General features: G+C 41.4%; 1 protein-coding gene across 4 annotated transcripts in view; it reads right to left on the bottom strand.

The window, feature by feature from the left end:
* Nucleotides 1-1,810: 1,810 nt before the first annotated feature.
* Nucleotides 1,811-21,325, bottom strand: part of P4HA1 (prolyl 4-hydroxylase subunit alpha 1) — a 33,893-nt gene continuing 14,378 nt past the window's right edge. The window contains exons 6-15 of one of the 4 annotated variants that reach the window (XM_074830189.1): nt 19,367-19,606; nt 18,167-18,357; nt 17,472-17,648; nt 14,719-14,789; nt 7,454-7,553; nt 5,941-5,994; nt 4,107-4,172; nt 3,541-3,609; nt 2,769-2,865; nt 1,811-2,312 (exon numbers count right to left, since the gene is read on the bottom strand). In XM_074830189.1, the coding sequence (XP_074686290.1) occupies nt 2,242-2,312; nt 2,769-2,865; nt 3,541-3,609; nt 4,107-4,172; nt 5,941-5,994; nt 7,454-7,553; nt 14,719-14,789; nt 17,472-17,648; nt 18,167-18,357; nt 19,367-19,606 (1,136 nt within the window). In that variant the 3' untranslated portion in view covers nt 1,811-2,241. Of the gene's footprint in view, nt 2,313-2,768; nt 2,866-3,540; nt 3,610-4,106; nt 4,173-5,819; nt 5,878-5,940; nt 5,995-7,453; nt 7,554-13,541; nt 13,613-14,718; nt 14,790-17,471; nt 17,649-18,166; nt 18,358-19,366; nt 19,607-21,325 lie in introns of all 4 variants that reach the window. The other 3 variants (XM_074830190.1, XM_074830187.1, XM_074830188.1) reach the window with 3 other exon arrangements.

Genomic DNA, 21,325 nt, shown 5'->3' with positions numbered 1-21,325 from the left:
GATGAATATGTTCACCATGTGAACTCAGGTAAGTAGAAACATTATGGGTGTTCTTTTTAATTACAATCTAGTGATCAAAAATATGCTCTGATAACCCATTTCTTTGGTGAATCTATTTATATGAGATACTGCTCTTATATACCAGCTAGTTTGAACAAATGAGCAGTACAGATGTGAGGTGGAACTATTTCTGGTTTTTCTTTTTATTTGTTTTCTTAAGTAAGTGCTGGATGGACTTTGTTTCCCATCTGCCAAAAGCACAGGCAAAATGCAAGAAGGTGCAGGGCTAAGGATAAACAGTTACGTAGGTCCCGTTGCTAACAGGCTCAGTAGAAATTTAACAATGCATTTTCCAGCAAAGATTTTAAAGTGTCTTCAGAAAGTACGCAGTTTCTCAAACTATAGTACCTTAAACTGCATTCTCAGTATTCCAGAGGTATTTCTAACATGTCAACAGTTGGTTTAATCTACATTTTGGCTCAATTTTCAAGATTTTGAGGCAGAAAGTCCAATTAACTAAAATTGGAATTTTTTCCTTGGTAAAGACTTCAGGCTTGACCCCTAAATCAGTAAAACCATCATCATCCAGAAAAATCAGACTGTTCAGCTAGAGTCTGGTGCAGCTCAGTTTGATTCTTGTCCTTGTGCTAGTGGAATATTTAGACATTTTGCTAGAGATCCTGCTGCTGAAGAGAACCAGCTCTCTCCCCACCCTGCTTGGCTCTTCCTGTGCTGGGGGGCAGCGGGACAGCTGTTACTCCACCCGCAGGAATCTGACGAGCGGAACGAAAGTTCAACAGCTACAGCAGCCACAGTCTCATCTCCCTCAGAGGTTTCCACTTCATCTCAGTGTAAGGATGACTCGTCACAAACTAAGGTCCCTCAAAGTCACTGCAAGTGAGTTGTTGCAGTGAGGGCACCACTGACTTTGGGACACCTTTTCTGTGTGGGTGGTGTGAATCAGAACGGCTCCAGCCCTGGCTCGTGGGACGAGCAGCAGTGACGTGAGCACCAGAGGCTCAGGAGGAGGCCCCTGCCCTGTGCTTCCTTGCTCACGAGTGCTCAGGAGAGGGGAGGCAGCACCAGGGGAGCAACACCAAACCAGCCAGAGCAGGCACCTTCTCCAGCACCCGGTGTAAACAGTCACCCTGGGACTAAAGGCATGTCACTGCTGCGGCCTGCGTTCAGCATCCCCAGCAGAAAACACATTTGCAAAATAAAAACCATCTAAAAAAGATTTAGGATTATAAATAGGCCATCTGTTTCTCACAAAACCTTGAGAACTGGGGGGATGAGGGTGGAGAGCGTTCTGTGAGGTCTATGTATTACTTCATCACCTGAAGTCTCATAACCAATTTGAAATTCCAGTGTCCTAAGGCACAATTATTCTGATTAATGAAGATAGTAACATTCCCATCCCCACTGCCCAAGAACAGATGTAAGAGTTGACTACTACAACTGAATAAAAGCAGCATTTGTTTATGTGGACAAACATTAAAGAAAAAAAAATGAAGGGAAGATGGGCTGTCATTGTTGTCAGGCTGCTCTGATGCAGGCATGTGTTTGACCCAACACTGCTGAAGCATCTCATCTATACGTACGTAACTGCTGGCTCACATTTTCAAGGTTAAGAAAGAGCCAAATTCCCCACCAATGCTGCAAAGGAAGACAGTTTAAAAATTGGGGCTTTTGTGGAAGTAGAAAAACAGGCTAAAACATGATGATAACCTGTTCCCCAGAGAAACACCAACCATGCCCACAGTTCTCAACAGTAGTGGTCAGGCACTCTAAAAAAGCAAGGAGTCAAATATCTGGAAATTGAGGAATACGAACTGGTTTAATTCAGCCTCCTTAGAAGGGAGCCCTCCCCTAAATCATCCCACCCTTAGCAGACTGACATTGCGAGGAGGACTCCAAGCGAACAATCACTGGCTTTCCATGCTGATCAGAGGGGCGATGGTGAAGGGAACACCACACACAACACCACTGTTAGTTGTGGCCCTGATCTGTATTTTGTCCTTTTTTTTTTTCTGTAACACTCATTGACCTTAATATATTCTGTTCATAAAACCTTAAGGGGGTATTTTAAGGGAACTAAAAGCACGTTTGTTTTGTCCACAGATGAAACACCGGTGTAGTTGAAGACTGAACCTGTAGTGGAGTGTTAGTCAATTGTAAACTGTAGGAGATGTGTGCATTTTACACAAACTGAATACAGAAGAGACAGAGGACGAGTCTGCATCATTCCAACTCTGATAAAGTGCACGGCCTTCGGAATTCCTGTCCCCGCTCGTGCAGCCATTTATTGGATACTGCAAAGACATAAAGGTGTTTGATCACTGCACCTGGTTAGGTCGTGCTTTGATATAAGCTAAATATATGCTACTGGCCAGCTTTCAGTTAAGTGCAGGATTATCTTAATTTTCTAAAGTATTTTAATACACACACACACAAATGTGAAGTTGGTCTAATAAATCCAAGAAGGAAAAACCTTCCAGTAGTTGCAAAACTACAAAAGACTATTAAAGTAGATACAGTATTACATGTGTTTTACATACATAATAAAATATGCTACTCAATCTAATATATATAACATAATATAGAGAGATATGACATAGGTATAAGCTGTAATTTCTCTATAAAGGACCTAACTTCTGGCTGCTTTCTATTCCACCACAAAGTCCAGAGGAAAAAGAAAAGCAAGACAACCCACCAGCAAAGGCCCAGCCCTCCAGGTCACAGGCAGCAAGAACGTGAGGGCTACTTACCCCATTTGTTCCCAACTAGTACTGGGCAGGCCGCATGCCGTGTGCTGTAATCTCCTTCTCCGCTTGGGAAGAGATTGTACCAGAATACAGCTGTTCCCTGGAAATTGCAGTGGAAACCCTCAGCGTTTTGCTTTGTGTGATACATGCTTGTACACCAACTTACTTAAGGCAAAGGTATGTGTGTTTGTATTTCAGATGTTCCTTTTAAATTGCAGGTTCTTTTCCATATTCTAACATGGGCTTTCCTAAGGAATGAGTCTCCTATGACACATTCTGTGTCTACATAGTCTTGGCTGTTAATTTTGTTTTAAACCCTAAGCCAGTTTCATTTAACTCTGACCAGTTTTAGAAAGCAGCAGGACAGCAAAGACTGACCTTATTCATGACCATTCTGAGGGAAAAAATAATAGGAACACACAATTTCATGGAAAATTCCCTACAGACACCTCAAGACTAAACCTACTTACAGATCTGGGTATTTTCAAAATGCGTTCTGCAGCACTGTAATGTTTTGCAAAGGCTATGCATTAGAAGCAGTTAAGGCCAAACATACCTATGCATTAACCCACAGAACATCAGAGGCCCTTGGAATCACCAGTACTACTCCAGTCCCTTCACTTAATTGTAAGTACCACGGCGCTCCCATGAACAGCGCTCTAATCTTCTTTATATAAAGTGATTTTAAAGCTTCTTTTTAAGCATTTATACATCTGTTCTATTTTTGAGTAGGTGGAGAGAGGAGCGGTTACTCTGGATAAAAAGCCCCGCTTACCTTTTTAGGCCAAACACTGGCTCCTACTTCAGGAAAGACAGTAGCTCCCCCTGCTGACACATCGCTCATCTGAAAAGGTGGGGAAGGGCCCAGGTAAGTAGCAGGCTGATACATTCTCAAGTGTCACGTTTTAATGAAACAGAATTAGGTTACTGAACAACCTAATTTCGACCTCCCAATCGGTGAGCAAAGGCTGTGTGATTAACAGCCTTAAAAAAGGCTGAAGCCCACCCACTTTGTTCCAAGTGCGACAGCCAGCCTTGTCCCCGAACGTTGCACGCTCAAATGGTTTGGCGCTGAGCGTGCTATAAATACTGATGCAGATATAAAAATGAATAGACAGACAAATAATTTAAGCTGATGCTCAACTTTGAGGAAAAAAATCTCCTTAAGAACACACGGAAGAACCATTACTTACGAGTAATGTATGTATTGCCACTAAGTTAGTGGCTGCCTTCATTTGCAAGTCATTTCAGTAAAAAAACCTAATGAAATCATTCAACGGTATAGAATATGCAGTGATAGATATTTTTGGCACTAGCACATGGGAGAAATGTATCACTTACATAAAACAACCAAGTAGCAATTCTGTTGCCTGTTCCCAATTCCTTAAAAGCATCTGGCTCATCTTTCTGTGAATAAAAGCAGATTTAATAAGCATTTCATTTTGATTATTGAGAGGAGCCAATGACATACAGCTGCAGAGCCAGCAGCAAACTCATGCAGAAAAATTAATTCAATCCCTCTATTTGGGAGGAGGGGGGAATGCAATATGAGTGTATCTATTAATTTAAATAAACCAGGCATTTTAAAATTCTGTAGGACAGGGAGGGCATACGCTCAAATTGGCAATGGGTAAGAACAACTGTACTGCCTGAAAATGAGTATATAAATCCTCTTCGCAGCCAGACTTAATTAAATAATTACATTCACTTATTGCCTCTTGTCCCAGGCCAAGGCAAGCACCAGCGAGGGCAGCTCTCCAGGCCCAGGTCACTGAGAACCAAGCCACAGCAGGGCTGTGCAGCAGGGCTGGCTCCAGGCCAGCCCCGAGGGCAGCTGCCAGCCCTGCTCCCCCAGGGTTGGCTCAGCTTTGGGGCCCTCACCCCGACTCCTGCTCCGGCCTTCCTGACCCTGTGCTGGAGCTGCAGGTGCAACTAGGAGGTTTTTATCACTTGACTTACAAGAAAAATCCACTTTGACAGTTTACAGTACCAACTTTTGTCACCCCTCACAGCCCACCCCCTGTAACCACCACTGGTGTGTGCTAAAATTCGGGCAATCGTTACTCCAAGAATTAACCCATGCATTTTCAAACAAAAACAGTTAATCATTTGCAATGTTTTTGAGCATGTGCTTACAGAGCAGAGATTCTGATTAAGAGTTGGTGGCTTGGATTCACAGTGTAAGGTTAATCTGAAGGTGTTAAATCACACATATGTATGCCCAATAAATAACCAACTGAATTCAGTGGCATTATTTCCAGCAGGCTGCAATTAAAGCTGGCGTAAAAATAGGTTGGGAATTTATATATATATTTTTTTTTTAAAAAAGAAGGATGGGGAGATGAGAAGACCTCAGCAGGCTTTTTCCAGTTTCAGGTGTCTGCCAGCAATCAGCATGTAAACTACAGTAACAGAGCACTTCTATTTTGAAAATTTCTTCAACAGCACTAAAGACACCTGTGTCTTGGCTCTGGGGAAAGAATTTTTCTCTCCACATTGCAGTTCTCCAGGGTAAGCTGCAACGCACGATTTCCCATGCTGCCTACAAGGCCTTCCTCATGGCCCTGCAGCCCCCTTTGCCTCACTCAGCAATGCTCTGCGCTGCAGACACAGCTGGAGAGCTTCGGTGCCTGGACGCACGTTAGCTGATGCCACCATCATCTGTCACACACCAGGTTTTTATACAGTTTACCTGTATAGCCTTCAGTGATTTTAAACAAAGTGGCTTTACATGGCCAGTACCTTGGCCAGCTAGAATATTTCTAAACGTTTCCTCAGATTCAGAATAAAGCTAATGCCCTTTGATCTGTTAAGAACTATTGGTCAGCTCCTTAAAATAATTTTTTAAATTATATTTTTGAAGGAAAACCTTGTTGCTCTGTAATGCCTAAAATGCTTGTCTGTTCAGCTGGTGGTTTAGAGGGCTTTCTCCACTAACATGGATTAGAAAAGTTGAAGAGCTACAAAATTTAATACGCATTAAAGAATAAAAATTATGCCACAGCCAAGAGGCCCAGGCTTCACCAGGTGACTATCTCTCCTCCATCTCTTTACTTGCCCGTGCAAAGTCAAAGTGGGGCTCATACTGTCCTCCCACTCCATAATTTGCCACCTGAAAAAGAAAAACACAGTGCTTGTGAAGCAGAAAGAGGTGGAGACAGGAAACAGGACTTACCCTTCCAAAATCAAAATGAGGCTCATACTGGCCTCCTACTCCATAGTTGGCTACCTACAGTGAAAGGAGAAGCACAAAATCTAGTAAAGCAATATTTTATTCAGACAAGAATTTGACCATCATCTACAACCTTTTGACAGATGAACTTTAACAATCAAGCCATAGGAAACTACCAGTCTCCATCAGCTAAACTGGTACTGTATGCAACAAAGTCCTTCTGGGTTTATTCACAAATAGCTCTAACTTCACCTGCACTCCTCATCAGGGTAGAGCCAGATCCTGACTCTGAGCTTCAGGGTCCCAGCCCTTCAGTCTGCCTTTGCAGCTCTCCACCAGACACCAGCTCCCAGCAAAGCCACAGCTGAAACTTCCCTTCCCCAGGGGCAGCTCCTCTGTCTGCTCCCAGACATCCACCCATTTACAAGTGCCTGCTACTGTCTGATCTAATGACTCTCAGGTGATAGAACCTAACTGAAGCTTCTGAAACTCCTGAAGGCTTGGACAGCTACAGGCTCCAAAGAACCCCAAGATGTTCAGCTACAAGAGCAGCAGCACATCCAAGACTGGCGTCACAAGATGCAGTGTACTCTGGGTAAGGAATCTGGTACTTCCCCAGGGTAGAAGAATATTTTTCTTCTACAGAAACATTGCAGGTTCTATTCTCTTCAAAACAGGTCATGGTGCTTTTACATCCTTCATGTTTAAATCACTTTTTGATCTCTATGTCAATAAAGAGAATCCACTGTCCTTTTTGCTGATTGATTTTTTTTTTTTTCATCTCTTCTATGTATTCATAACCCAATTTTCAACCAGATGCTTGGGCATTTTACCATCAGGAGTCTTGATGGAGTAGCAGAGTGGCACAACAGCTTTCGGGAACCACTGTCTAGGTGTCCTGCTTTCTAAGTATTAATGCTTTCTCAGAATCAGTGAAGCAGCTGTTTATTTAGAAAGCCTCAAGTATATAAAAGTGAGTACTTCCAAAATAAAATTTATTGAAGTTACATATACAGTCAATCTCTCCCACATTACAGACACACCAGACACACTATTGGCCTTGCAGGACCCAGGATGGGATGGCAAATCTAAACAGCCATTCCCTCTCCCTTTCTGTGAGTATCAGTCAAGCTACACTTTTCGCTATCACCACAGCAGTAAAGTTTGACCCTGCAGCAATGAAATCCAGTTTTATTAGTAAAAATAAAAAGAAATTTCACATCCATTTCAACAAACATCAGGAGTTTCAGTTATTACTCTTTCCCTCCAGCACCAGAAAGCCATTTCCTACTACAGTAAGCACTAGTCTGCAAAGACAACTTGGCTTCTTCCTCCCTGTAAAAAAAAAAAAAAAACTCGTTCCCCCGATGGCCTGGAATCAAACCAGCCATCAAATCGGCTGCCCCTAGGTTGAATGAGCTTTTGCAGCCACCTTGCCAGCACGGTGCTGCATGCAAAGGTATCCAAAACGAAATGCCAGCTGACAGTCACCACCCTACTTGTCCTAATAGTTTACCTGTAGTTCTTCTGCTGTGGAGACATCGAGTCCTGTTAGGTCCTGTATCCTTGTGTTAATGCGAGATACCACAGGGCTTTCATATCCAGACAACCAAGCACTAAGTAGGTGGGAAAAAAAGAAAAATTAATAAAATATGGTAGCAAAAGGCAGTAAGCTAGCAGTACAAATGCAACATTTGGAATTACTTCGAATTGGAGGCTATTTGTTTGTACTGTTCAAGAGAGTGCTAGGATGATCAGAAATATTTCCAGGCCATTATGAAGGCCTGCATTTAATAAACATGTTTTCTAGAAAGAACACTTACAGGACTGGTTTAAGGAACCTCTGCAACTAAGGGCCTTAATTCCCATGGTGGACTATGAAATGACTGAAGAAAACGCTCCAAACAGTGAAATCTGCTTCAAGTTGTTTTCTAAAAGAGGCACAAACCACTTCTGCTCTTACCCCTTTCAAACAGCTAATTTAGACCCCACATTTGATGCACTTTGAAGCAACATTTGGGAAAGGAATAGGTGAGTTAACTTGAGTTACAATCACGTAGACTCTGCGTACACTAATGTCATGCCCCTACAGGCAAGTCCTTGCACATTACTTACCTGTGCAATGCTACTAAAAATCATTACAAAAACAATTATATAATGCATAAAACTCTTTACCATTTTCCCTGTTCAACATTTTCTACCAGAACAGCCTATTACAAGTCTGGTATTTAGCACATATTTCGGGTACACCATGATTTTTAAGGAAAAAAAACCCCCAACCAACCCTACTTTTTTTTTAAAAATATAAATGTGAAAGGTCAGCCTCACAGTTCCAAAGGCATCTTCAAAATGTCTCTTACTGTAAATTAGAACTTTTCAGCTAGAAATACTGCATTTAAACTAACTGGCAAACTAGTCAGCAGAGAAAGGTTTGAACAGGTAGAGCAGCAGTTCTACATGAGAATCGCTGCCTTCATCCAGACCCAGAGTGGCATTTTCTGCTCTAAGTGGTTGCTCATTCTTGAAAGCTGCATGACTGGGAAGCAGCTGTGTCACCCAGAAGCAGCCACATACCCCGAATAGCAGCGTTTGGCAGAAAAGGGCACAAGCTTAGTACAACCACAGCTCTGCGCATCCCTGCTGGACCCTGACCAGCCCTGAACACAGCCAGTTGCTTACATGGAAACACACAGCCATTTTTCATCTCTTTACAAGAAAAACATTTTGTTCTTTTTGAGAAAGGATCAATTTCATCTACCCACTGTCTTTTTTCTTTCCTTTTTTTTTTTTTTAAAAACCACTCATCTGCTCGCAGGATCCTTGTTTTTCTTGCTGCTTTACTCATCCTACTCTAGCCAATGCACCTTCATTTTACCTGCTCCTCATTTCCCTCTCCTGGCATGCTCCCTACCCTCCCTGATCCTCTTCTCTATTTACCTTGGCAGTCCCCTACTAGTCACTAATATGGATGAGAACACATTGATGATTTGGGCCCCATTTTTTCTCCCTTTTTGCAAGAAAATGGAGACAGCTAGCGCTATCTTTTTTCTAGCATCTGACCCAGCCTTTTGGGCTCATCAGTGGCTCCTGCTGCTTTTACAAGACTGTTGGACAGAAATACCTATGCTCAGAGCCTAGCTGGAAAGTACATGATAGCATTTCTACTCAAATGAACTTTCACATCTATACTAAATTAAGGTTGTTTTCTTTAATATAGAATTTGTATTAAAAAAACAAAATACTTCGCATGGGAGGAACAGTAGCATGACGTGTGACACAAGGCACTGACACAGGTTACAGAATCTCTACGAGCATTTTTTTTTAAATGACAAATGAAGTATAGATAAAAAGTAAGATTTCTCAAGACAGACTTGCACAAACACATACACAGATTCATCCGTTTCTGAACACTGTTAGTATAAGGAAGTGTTACAATACAACCTTTTTTGATTTAAGGTGGTAGGAGAACACAAAGTCTACTTATATGAAGCATTGCCCCCCAAAAAATCAGCTCTGCAGCTGCATGCTATGCAGCCGTGTTGAACAAGCAATCCTAACCTCACGCTTAGTACACAAGAAAAGCCCCAACACAGCCATCAGCTTCATAGTGTAGGCTCTGGCTATCTCTGCCCAGGCTACGCATAAAGGTTTTAAGAAAAAAAAAAAAAAAAAAAGAACCCAAAGAAAGAAAAAAGCAAGCATTCTTACTATATTGGTTATTTAGATTTGCAATTAATGCTTTCACCTGGGGAATACTACATCCTTTCACGAAGGGAAAGTGCTATATGTATTTTAGAAATAAAATTAATTGCCCGAGGATACAAAGAAAGTCTATGAAAAGTGGAGGAAACCGGCAGCTGAAACCATATTCCACCAAGTGCCAGCCTGTCTGCTGGTTGCTGAGCAAAACTTAGGGGGCAGCCTGTAGTGCTGAATAGCTTCAGGGGAAGACTTGCAGCATGGTTTAACCCTGTAAGCATCACAAAATCTGCTTCCACGAGGGCAGAGAGCTCAGGAGGGCCTGTCAAACCCTGCAACAATTGTCCAGCACCAGGAGGTCTCGGTGCCTGCTGCATTTAGGATGCACAAGGGCCTTCTGTTACTGCAGGCTTTGCCCAGTGGCCTTCACAGAACATAACCATCTGTCCTGCACTGTCGTCTTTTGTTGCTAGCCTCAGCCTTGGTCCTTTGCTGACATCAAAGTAAGTATGTGCTTAGTTCAAGACCATTGACAGCAGGTGTTTCTTCACACAAAGGAATCTTTTTCCCTGCTCTTGTCTATAAAAAAAAAAAAAGCAAAAAAACCCCTCCCTCACCAGCAGCATATGTGCTGCAGAATTAACAGCCTCAAATTGTGCTCAAACTTTTTTTTCCATACATATAATCCAAGGTTCAGAATGATTCAGTAAATGCACACAACTCTATTCTTCAATGTGCATTTAATTGCTCATCTGACAAGTTAATTTGCATGAACAGCATTCTGTCATATTTTTGACCAGCTGACACCTATGAGTCCACTACGAGCAGAAGACTTCCTAACAAAAAGGGACAAGCTTATTTCTGGGAAGTCGTAAGCGTGGCAGTTTTTAAGATGTGGGTGACTTTACTGACAGGAGGATTTGATATTTCTGTACTAACTACCACACCAAAACACAAAACTCCCTGACTACAAAGACATAGTATTTTTGGTGTCTCACTTGGTTTTGTAAAAAGACACCCATGAACTAAAGCTAATATGTTATAGAAATTGAAAGAATTCCATTAGTGTGCTGAATTCATGCTGGGGGATTGCTTTTCTTCTTCCTCACACCAAGATCTGGCTTTTAACAACTTTTATATTAATTACAAACAGCTAGCAGTAACTACATTTACTCCTCCCTCCTATAATTCCATATCAGGTATCTTATTGGAGATTTTTAATGGCACAATACTTATATGCAGAAATAATTTTAGACTAAGCAGCATATTAGGAAAAAAACCCAGACAACTGTCCAGAGCTACATGACAGACATGGGCTTATATGCCCAAAAGCTCATCTCCTCCAACTGCACTAGTCAGTCCAGTACCAGACATGACAAGGGCTACGTCCTGAGTCTCAGCTACACCAGCACTGCACCAGAGTATTGCAACACAGCTTAAGTCGTTGGTCACACGAAATACTGGTATTTATGTTCAAAAACTTTATAAAACATACTTAGTAGGTAAATAGTACTAGTAGAGACGCAACAGGGAGTGAATAAAAGCACAGACTGATATTTCTGAAGTGGAAACTTTAACATCATATGCTACAAGCTCCGACTGGCTGCTGGGAGGAGAGGGGGGGGGGGGGGGGGAAAAAGGCAGCTTCTTTAAAAGCAGTGTCAGAGTGGCTGAGTTTATTCTGGTACGGCACACAGCATGGCTTGATGGCGCTCCTTGAACTGCTGGCAAGGCGCCCCTTTTATACAGCCTGCCACGTACTGCACAGTGAACAGTAGTCCTCTCAAAGAGAGGAATGCTGTAATTTAGAAGTGCATTTGCTAGGAAAGAATGTTTGAAGGGGGAAAGCAATCATCTATTAAAAAAATAAAGCAAGCATTTTTTGGTTTTCAGGAGCAATGATTCATCTGGAATCCAAACCAGCTCAAACAGCTCTAACAGAAAGATATTTCTACCAGTGGTTCTGCAAGAGAAGTTCAGTGATCCAGCATTAACAACATGATTCTTCCAAAGCAGTCTGGCTTGGGGGTTTTGGTTTGGGCTTTTACCTCCCACTATAAATGTAGGTGTCAGGTTCTCTTTTAAAGTGTATATATATCCTAAACAATCTGCACAGGGAGGAATGCAAAGGCAAGGGGAAACATGAGAAGGGAAGTCCCCCTCCACCCTCAAAAAGTTGTCTTCACTAACTTCGCAATGTGCTGTGCCCATTTACTTGTATGTTTCTTTGCAATTCTAATTCCAGTTTCCAGTGAGATACAGAATTAAAAATCTTAGCTCAGTAAAATCTGCTATCAATCTGTGAGTTCCTTAGGTATTTTGGAAGGCAGTTCCAGAGTGCCACCTTTTTGAGCCGCAAACCTTAAACATTTAAGGGTCTCCTTCAGCACAAGGCTCTATTCTGGGCTTGCAGCACAGTACACCAAGGAGGCAGCAGCACTTCAGAGACAGTGGCTGCCCTTACGCTTTACCAAAGAGTTCCAAGGCAAGGTACAGCACAGGGTTAATTCCAGATTAAAGCCCTAGGAGAAACAGTTATTTTGCCATGTCACAAAGCCAATAACAAGGTGATGGCAAATGGGATCTGGCTGCACCATCAGCTGCACACATTCACAAGGGCATCAGCTTTTAATGACGGGTGTTGTCTAGTACTATTTTTTTCTGACTGCGGCATCTGCAGTAGTCTCAAGGCATAACACTTCCCACTAATGAAAAATCAAAACTCTGATTAAGAAGTTCTTTTGCTGAGGATCATATATTTAAAATGGGGCTAATTATGCATCTTAATCTCAATTTCAATTAGTGATCTGGTCACCTTGAACTACTCTCACCCCCATGAGGGTAGTTCAAATGGATTAACAGATTACTTCAGTAAATGCCCCAGAGTGTCAGAGGACAAACCCCAAGACTGAATAAATGCTTTAAAATACACAGTCACAGATAACCAAGATAGGTAAGACATGGAAAGACTTTAAAATTAAAAACAAAAAAATGAAAACTAAATGCAACACATGTGAAACAAGGAGACCTATGTTCCTAAAGTCATTCTGGAGGGGGCCTGTAGAGGTAGTTTTAAGGAGCAATCGACAATTTCTAAGGGACTCCCACTACCTGCATGCGCTCTGATGAGTAAGTAGACCTGCATATGCTGCTGAAGGTGCAAGGCAGTTTTCAATGTATAAAAATAAGTTTTCAACTTGCCACTACTTGTAACAAGTGTGGCTTTAAGGATCGGACTTCAGCTACAATGGTTTTCTAGTTCCATGAGAGTTATCATTCCTGAATTCAATCAATTTATGATCCAGTATTCTGAAGCACTTATATCTTTTTAAAGACATTCATAGCTGAATAAAAACCCTTAACCTACTAGACATTCTACTTCCAGTTTTTTTGTTCAAAGAAGCTGAAAGAACACTAGTTTTCTATTAAAGAAGCAACTACTTTCAATCATGTAAACAAAGACATTCTTTAAAATTACCGACAAGCTTTAATTTGCACTATTCCCATGAATTACAGCAGCTCATCTGTACCTAGCTTTAAGCAGCAAACACCAAAGTTTCGTGGTAGAAGGCAGCCTTTTCCACTGCTTGTTAGTGGCAGCAGAACTCCGCACAGTGCTAATATTTTAGTACGTTAGTTGCAGTAGACAAGCCATGCTAAGCAAAAGAGGGCACTCCCGTCTTGGCTACCACTAACATTTAGAACTATTTTCTATTTCAGCAGCCCGCTTGCTTTGTTATATGACAGCTCAGCTTGCTTTAGGCAATTCTCTTTCTTCTAAAAAGAGACTAAGAATAGAAAAGTTATGCAAAATCCTTATTTGCCCCACATTTAGAGATGAAGCAGTACAGTCCCAGAACGGACTTCCTCGGCCTGGGTATACCTCTGGAAGACGTTCCCCTTACCTCTTAGAGACTCTGTAATGTGCTGTGGTCAGTTTCCCAGTCTCAGGGTCATGAACAGTAGCACGGCTCAGCTACAAAAAGAGAAAGGACAAGGGCTTACCCACCTAGTAGGCTGCTTTTTTTGCCAAGCCACAGGTGTTTGAAAGGGTTCCGATTGGTCTGGATGGTATGCAATGCTCTTAAATTAGCAATATTAGAAGGGCAACAGAAGCTGTAGCTGCCATGTCCAAATCAAAACAAATTGGTTGGAAAAATTTGGTTAGATTGTCCTTTCACTTTTTTCCTCCTTTCTTCTTTTTTCCTTTTTTTTTTTTGTTTTAAACTAAAGACTTTCTGCAAGTAATTTATGATGCTGAGTTTCACAGACCATTCCTCTTCACCCAGAAGTTTAACTCCTTTCAGAATTTTGGCTTAACGCTGATGGAATGCACAGCCAATCTTTAATCACCACTACTAAAACCTGGGGCAGGGGGGCAGGCAGGGGGCAGGTGGTTTCTTTTAGAGCCAGCCAATTTTGGAAAACATTGGCTAGATTCAAGACTTGTAGTACTTAATAGACAAGCTGGAAAGAACCAAGAACCCAGTGAAAATGAGCTTGTGTTCTGCCAGATTTGTGTCAGTGGGAGGTAAAATAGCCCAGAGCGGAGTACAGGATTATCTCAGACAATGAAATGCTGTGTGACTAACAAACGTGTGTTTTGCACACCACTCCAGCTGTCACACACATTAAGGACCTGAAGCATCTCTTACACATGTAAAGGCACTTCAAGTGGTCTGCTAGATTTTACAAGGGAGGATGATTTTTGGTTGGAGAGAAGAGCAAGGGGAAAGGAATAAGGAAAAAAAATCCAGATTCTACTGAAGGTTTTGTAGCCTCACATGTTTTTTACACTGATTGTAGAGACCTGCTTCTTGTTACAGATCATCATTTGAGAACACACGCTGAGAAGGTGACCAAAAAAAGAAAAACAAGAAATCAAAATACGCCCCCGGAACTTCTAGCTGAAGGAAAAGACTGAGAAACTCAGCAGTAACAGCCTGTTACAGATCTGCATGTAATAAAGCGGTGGACTACAAAGCCAAAGTTGTCTTTTTAGACCACCTCTTTTTTCCCCATAATGAGCAGAATCTACACACTCATTACAGGCCCAAAACATCTGGCATAGAGCTCTCTTACCTTTTGCTAATTCTGTAATGTGCCGTCTCCAAGGCTCCTGTTATGGGGTTTGAAATGGTGGCTCGCCTCAGCTGTGAAGCGAACCATCAGAATAGTTGCATTACAAAGCACATACTGCATCACAGCAATCCGACCATTCAGAAGCCTATGGGGAAATGTCACACAAGCAACCACCACACAAGCCACCCAGTCACCTTTCGTGGTGGTTTTTCTTTTATGGAGAGGGTGGAAATTCATAAAGCAGTGATGGGGAAGGAAGGGGAGTCTCCAATTTTACTAAAAAGATAGTTTTTTCACTTTTTTTGGTTTGGTTTTTTTTAAACAGAGCATTAGAGAAGATCAAGTTTTCCAGGAAGCAATGTTTCCATTTCTGCAGCAAGAAGAATAGTTGTCTGAATAAAGTAAACTAGAAGCTTTAATTTCCTTCATAGTGCAACAACTTCTGGAAGTGGTGCAGTATTATGGCACGTGTACAATTGGTCCTTTGTTAGCACTCTGTCCTGCGCATGTCAGACGAGTTTTACAGTTAAATTGAATCCAGGCAACGTTGTGATCTTCTATAAGCGGAAGAGGTAAAACCCTACCTCTGATTCTTTCTATACCAAGAGCAGCACTGAACTCAAATTTTTAACACTGACTGCTAACACAACCAATTGCTTAGTCCATGCACACATTTACGTTGTATTCCTAAATTACACCGAGTGAGAAGTCTTGATTCAAGGCCTTCCTTTCCCTTTGCCATTTACTTGACACCATCCCATCTATGTTAATACTCTGATTCAGAGGCTTATGTGCGCCCTTTAATTTTGTTCAAGTACTATCAGACACTCTCCATCGTTCATAACTGGAAAGGTTGAGTTGCAGAGCACAAATTTTAGAAGAGGCACAAAATGGCATACCAAGTCCCAAACAATTATTAGTAGTATTTTTCTACTGTTAAAATAAACTAAGTAAATTGAAGCCTCTCCATGTCTACTAACAAGAAAAGGTACTGGGAACTCTTAATATGCTGCCCCTCCTCTCATCCCAGGCAGACGCATGTAAGAATCAAGGCACAAACTATAATTCCAGCCAAGACTCCCAAAGCTGAATAATAAGGCTTCATCCTGCCAGCTTATGCTGCCAGCACAGCAGAAGGCTGGGCACCGATCAGACAGTGCTGCCTCCCGAGAGGCAGCGAAGGTAACATCCCGAGCATCAGGAATGAGGAGATGACCTTTCCGTTTCAAAAAATACAATCCTTGTTACTGAGCCCTGCAAGGCCTTGGCTGTAGGAAATAGGTGGAATGCTAACCACACACAGATGCTTCTACGTTAATGAACTATGAATCTGCAAGTCTTTACCATGAGCCAAACATCTGATAGGAAAACAATTATCTCAGCGAGTTCAGAAGTTAAAATCACCATGTTCACAGGTTTTTCTTTTCAGTGCTGAGATTTATTTCTATGCCATAAAGCAATTCAGTCATATTCACAGACAAAATGCCAGAGCTTTTGCAGCAGCAAAGGGGCTTAATCATCTACAGACAAATAACTAGGGCTCTGATCTTGAGACCTGCAGCAAGGCTGGCTGACAGAAGAGCAGGAAGAGATGTTTTACAGGTAAGTGAAGAGAATTGCTTGTACTTTTTGCTTAGAGTTCAGAATGTTACCTCAGAAATATAATGCATCAGCCTTTAGGAAGCTTTAAAATCACCTTCAGACTACCTAGTACTCAGTGCTGTGGCCAAGGACAGCCTCATCCTCGATGTGCCTGTGTATAACTCACAGCTGGTTTACTTTGCAGCAGACCAAGCTAACAGTTTGTCCTATACTTAATGCACTTATCCCCCTAATCTCCATTTGCTCAGCCCTCTCTGGACAAAAAACCATTTAGGCTAAAAACAAAGAAAAAAAAAGCAGAAAAATTTTATTTCTACAAGTTTAAGTCTTATTTTAGAAGTAATGGTAACTGATGGAAAAACAAATCAATTTAACTAACTAGTCTTCAACACACATCTTGAGATGCAGAGTCGCACCAACTGGACACAGAAGGCAACTCCATCAGTTTGCTGTTTGCCTTGGACACTCCTGTTTCATCTGACAGCTGAGTTGCCCTGGATTATTCTGCATGCAGAAACAAGAACCTTGGGATCCAGTTTCTGAAACAGGATTTGATGAGCTGAGATTGTGAATAAGCAGCTGAGTACCACTGATTAAGTACTGCCCTCTCAAAGCTCTTTCAGGCAACGTCAAAGCCTGGGAGACAGAAGTCAGTTTTATACTGAATGGAGAATACAACCAGTCAGTCTTGTCTACACAATAATTGCAGGACCAGAGGAACGGCTGCCCTTCCCTAGACAGCACTCTTCTCCACGTAACAACTTTGGAAAATACAGACTTAAAAGAAAAAACAAAAAAAACCAAAAACCAGATTACATGTATACTTCAATGCAACCTAGCTGCAGTACGTTTGTTTTCTGTTGTAGAACATTCTCCTCCTTATCTGAAACAGCATGCACTGAAATTGTGTCTGCCAGAAGTCCGACAATCCTGCACTGCTGCTACCTGGCTCTCTTAATTACACAGCATTTCCAGCTTCCACAGCCTCCTTCAAAGATTGTGTCACCAAGAGCTACAAGGTGAGAAAAGCAAGGTGTGAGCACACTGCACACACATCTGCATTCAAGAGGAGACAGAATCACACGCACTCACACAGAAAACTACACACAGAATTTAAGATTCTGAAAGGCAAAGAAGCATAAGGCATTTACCCTCGGCTTTGCTAGTTCTTTCACAGTTTCGATCTCTTCATCGGAGATGATGTCAAGGAAGCGAACAATTCGGGGTTTGTCCCACTCATCTTCCTGTTTGACAGGGCCCAGAATGTATCTAGGATTCCTGTTTCCATCGTAGTAGCGGCAGAAGAGTCGTTTTTGTCTCCGAGGAGTCTGAAAGCAAGGTGGAGCACGAGATAATCAGAGAACTTCCATATGATATTAATATCTCTAAGAAACAGAAGATGTCCTGAGAACAAGAGCCAGGAGCAATTCACTTTCCCTACCTTAATGCTACATTACAAGTTAAATAGATGCTTTAAAGTTGGAGAAATTAGTACTTTCAGCACATTAATGTTACTCTAATACTGCAGCAAGCAGTACTTTACACAGTCACTAAAAAAAACACCCTCATTCAACTCCATATTTAAATGCAGACTTCCAGAATCCTTATTCAACTAATTGCAATTATGCAGTGCATCCAAGTTAGTCAACAATGCCTGTGGTAGCACTACTTTTTGTCTACTAGACAGAATGAAACAGGGAAGAAATCCAACACACACTAATCCTCAGTTCTACACACTCAGCCAAGTGCTGTAACAACTTCCTTGTTTTCATGCCACAGACAAATTCTAGACATTGTTTTGTTATGGTTGGTTTCACACATTTGAAAACAGTCTACTCCACTTTACCATTTTGAGACCCTCCCCACGGCACAGCATTTCGTACTTCCTTCTCTCAGGCAGGTAATCCTTTTTCTTAACCTCAGTTTCCTTCTCCATCTGGTCTTCTGAATCCGTACTGGACTTATTTGCTTCTTTTTCTTTAGCCATGATATATTCAAAATATTTCATGTTCCCATTTGCTCTTTGATGTTCAGGATCTATTGACAAAGAAACAGACAAGGATCACTGGCAAGTTTCCAACTTGGGAAGGAGTATCCAGAAGAGGCGATTTACAAAAAGAAAAACAGACACACACTATTGCTTCTCAAATAGAAATCAGAAACATCTATTCCGGTTTGAGAGCATTCACAGGATAGCTGAAACTCCAAGCCAAGCTGGAAGCAATGCTAGCCTGCAGCATGCATATATCCTTACTCATCTGTAGGAAAACACACGATGAGCTTTCAGAGCTAAGCTCAACTCAGTCACAGTTAAGAAACTGCTTACTATGAGGCCTGGATCCTCAGTAGGCACAGGGGTCCAAGCACTAGAAAAAAAAGGGTTTGGCGATTCCATGCAATCTCAGCAGAGAGGGAGAGACAAGGGAACAGGACAGAGTGAGCTGGGACAGCATGACTGGCTTTAAAACCTACAAACTTCCCTGATGGGAATTAAGATTGCTGGTGACAAAGCTTTTAATCTCTAAACTGACAGAATTAGCTTCAGTTCATTGATAAATGGTTCTCACTAGCCTTTGTTATATCAAGTTTAGTTCTGAACTTCCCACAGAATCCTTTACATAGTCAATCAGTGGAATATTTACAGAAGCATAAATACTTCTCATATTTCATAAAACGGACAGAATCTTAGCTCTCTGTATTGTATTCCGCATTTCTTATTTTTCCAACTCTTATCTCAAGTATGCTTAATTTGCATTTAAATAATCTGCAGATTTTGGTATCACCAATTTAGTTTCGATTTCATTAATTTTGGTCTTGCCTGCACCTAAGGGGAAGTAATCTCAACAGAGGAAAGTAAGATATAGTAAGAAGCAAATTTCAGGCAGTAATGACTGAGACAGATAAGTGGTTAGAAGGCAACAGTGACAGGTGATGGAAAGGAGCAATCCTTAACCGGGACATCCCCACTCCTCAGTACAAATCTGTAGCTAGCACCTGCTCCAACACAGAGCTAGGTCATGATGAGCTGCAGATCTCTTTCACATACCCAGTTCCAGAAGGCGTTTGGTGAGCATCATGGCTTTGCCCAGATCCCCCTGCTGATACACAGCGTAACTCAGGTAGTCCAGAATGTAGACTTTATCTGCAGAAGACACTTCTCCCTCATCCAACTGTTTCAGAGCTTGTTCCATCCAAAGCTCGGTGTGGTAGTAGTCAGCTTCAGTATAGGCAATCTTTCCCAGCTCAAAGCAATCTTCAGCTGTTAAAAAGGATTTGTGCTTCACACCTGTATTGAAAACAAAACAAACCAAACAGAATTTACACAGAATTCCAGACCAGTCTTCAGATTAACATTCAGTTATTTCTTATTCTTCATAGCACAGTTTCTGTTCTTCAACATCTCCCCCTTCTGTGGTAGCTATTTGTTGAAGACTCAGTTTAAGTATCTAAAGCCTGTAAATCCTTGGCAGAACACATAAGTGGTTAGATGCAGTTTTTCATTGCCAGAATACCAGCGACAAGCTAAACGTCTTTACCATTAGTGGAAAATAAAATAAAATAAACCTTCCTTCTTCAAAACCCCAAACACCTCGAGTAAGAGCAACAGTAAGCCAAATATGAAGTTTCAGAAATCTGTTTTCCAAGACATTGCATTATTGCTTTCAAAACGTTACTGAAGCACATCTTGTTAGCAACAACTTAGTGGGAAGGAAAAAGAAAACATCAGTCAGTAAATTCCCAGCTGCTCAAGATTTTCACGTCAGTCATTTTTAGAAACATTTGAAGAGACCTCTGAAAGATTAAAGTACTACTAAGCAAATTACAGATTCCTATTTTTGCCCCTGTAAATTAAGGCCCAATGAAAAACCAAATTTAATCTTGTAAAAAGGAAACAATAGCTGCCAGTTTTACAGCTAAAATTACATTGCTGATTACATCTTAATACATCCTGAATTTCTAACAGCAGCTCCCACAGCTGCATTCTAACAGGGGAATTCTTCTGTTGAAGTCATGCCTTAAGAGAGTACATAGCTGAAGAGACAGTCCCTGAACTGCAGCATCCTGCGGAACAACTTTGTTTCTACTCGTCAATTAAACACCTTGTGGTCCATCCTGTGATGACCAGTGATTTCAGTTTTCTGAGCCTGAAACTGCAAACTCTAAAATAACACAAAGATTAGGAAATGGGGTGAGGTGGTGGTGGAGTGCTCTCAGACAGAGAGATCCTCTGGAATGAGTAACAGGTTGCAGGGCCACAGCCCTGTACATTTAGAAGCAACCGTAACATCCACACGTGAAAAGGCAATTCTTAAAAGGGTGCTTAAGACAGCAATCAAATTGGGTTGATAGTTAACATAAAGAAACAGCACAGCCTGTAACACAGCAAAGAGAATTACTAAGTGATATGACAGTAGTTACGATTCTGATCAAAAGTTTCTGACGTGGCCAAACAGAAATTCCCTGGGAAGGAAGACAAGGAGCACAAACAAGTGACCACATGGATGTTCCTCTCTGGAGCTCTGAAGAGACCAACCTATTCTCTTCTATACTCTAGAACTTTCAGGTTTGGCAATTACACTTTATTACAAACAGTTTGGATATCTTACTGCTTCAAAAGAAGCAATAAACTACAGCCCAGCCAAAGCACTTCATCTTGTATTTTTGTGCTGTTTTAAGAAAACAGTAACAAACTGCTTATTGTATTAGAATGAATCTGTAGGTCTTTGAGACAGGCTTGAACTAAACCCAAAAGCAAGGTTATACATCATAACATATAAAGCCAATTACCCTTAATTTTATTAGGCATTTGACCACAATAAGTGCTTGCAAAAACACAGATGGATTGTAGAGTTGATTTTTTGCCAGCTGGCACAGCACTATTTTCGAACAGAGGAAACAATGAAAACTCAGCAGAGAAAGAGTCTTCTAACAAGAAAGAAGTGTATCTTCTCCTGCATATAAACCTATTAAAGATCACCTCAGGTAATGCCACATAAGTTCAAGT

The sequence above is a fragment of the Strix aluco genome, chromosome 7, assembly GCF_031877795.1.
Source record: "Strix aluco isolate bStrAlu1 chromosome 7, bStrAlu1.hap1, whole genome shotgun sequence".
Classification (NCBI taxonomy): domain Eukaryota; kingdom Metazoa; phylum Chordata; class Aves; order Strigiformes; family Strigidae; genus Strix; species Strix aluco.
The sequence above is the reverse complement of the archived record's forward strand: the minus strand, read 5'-3'. Positions and strand labels throughout refer to the sequence as shown.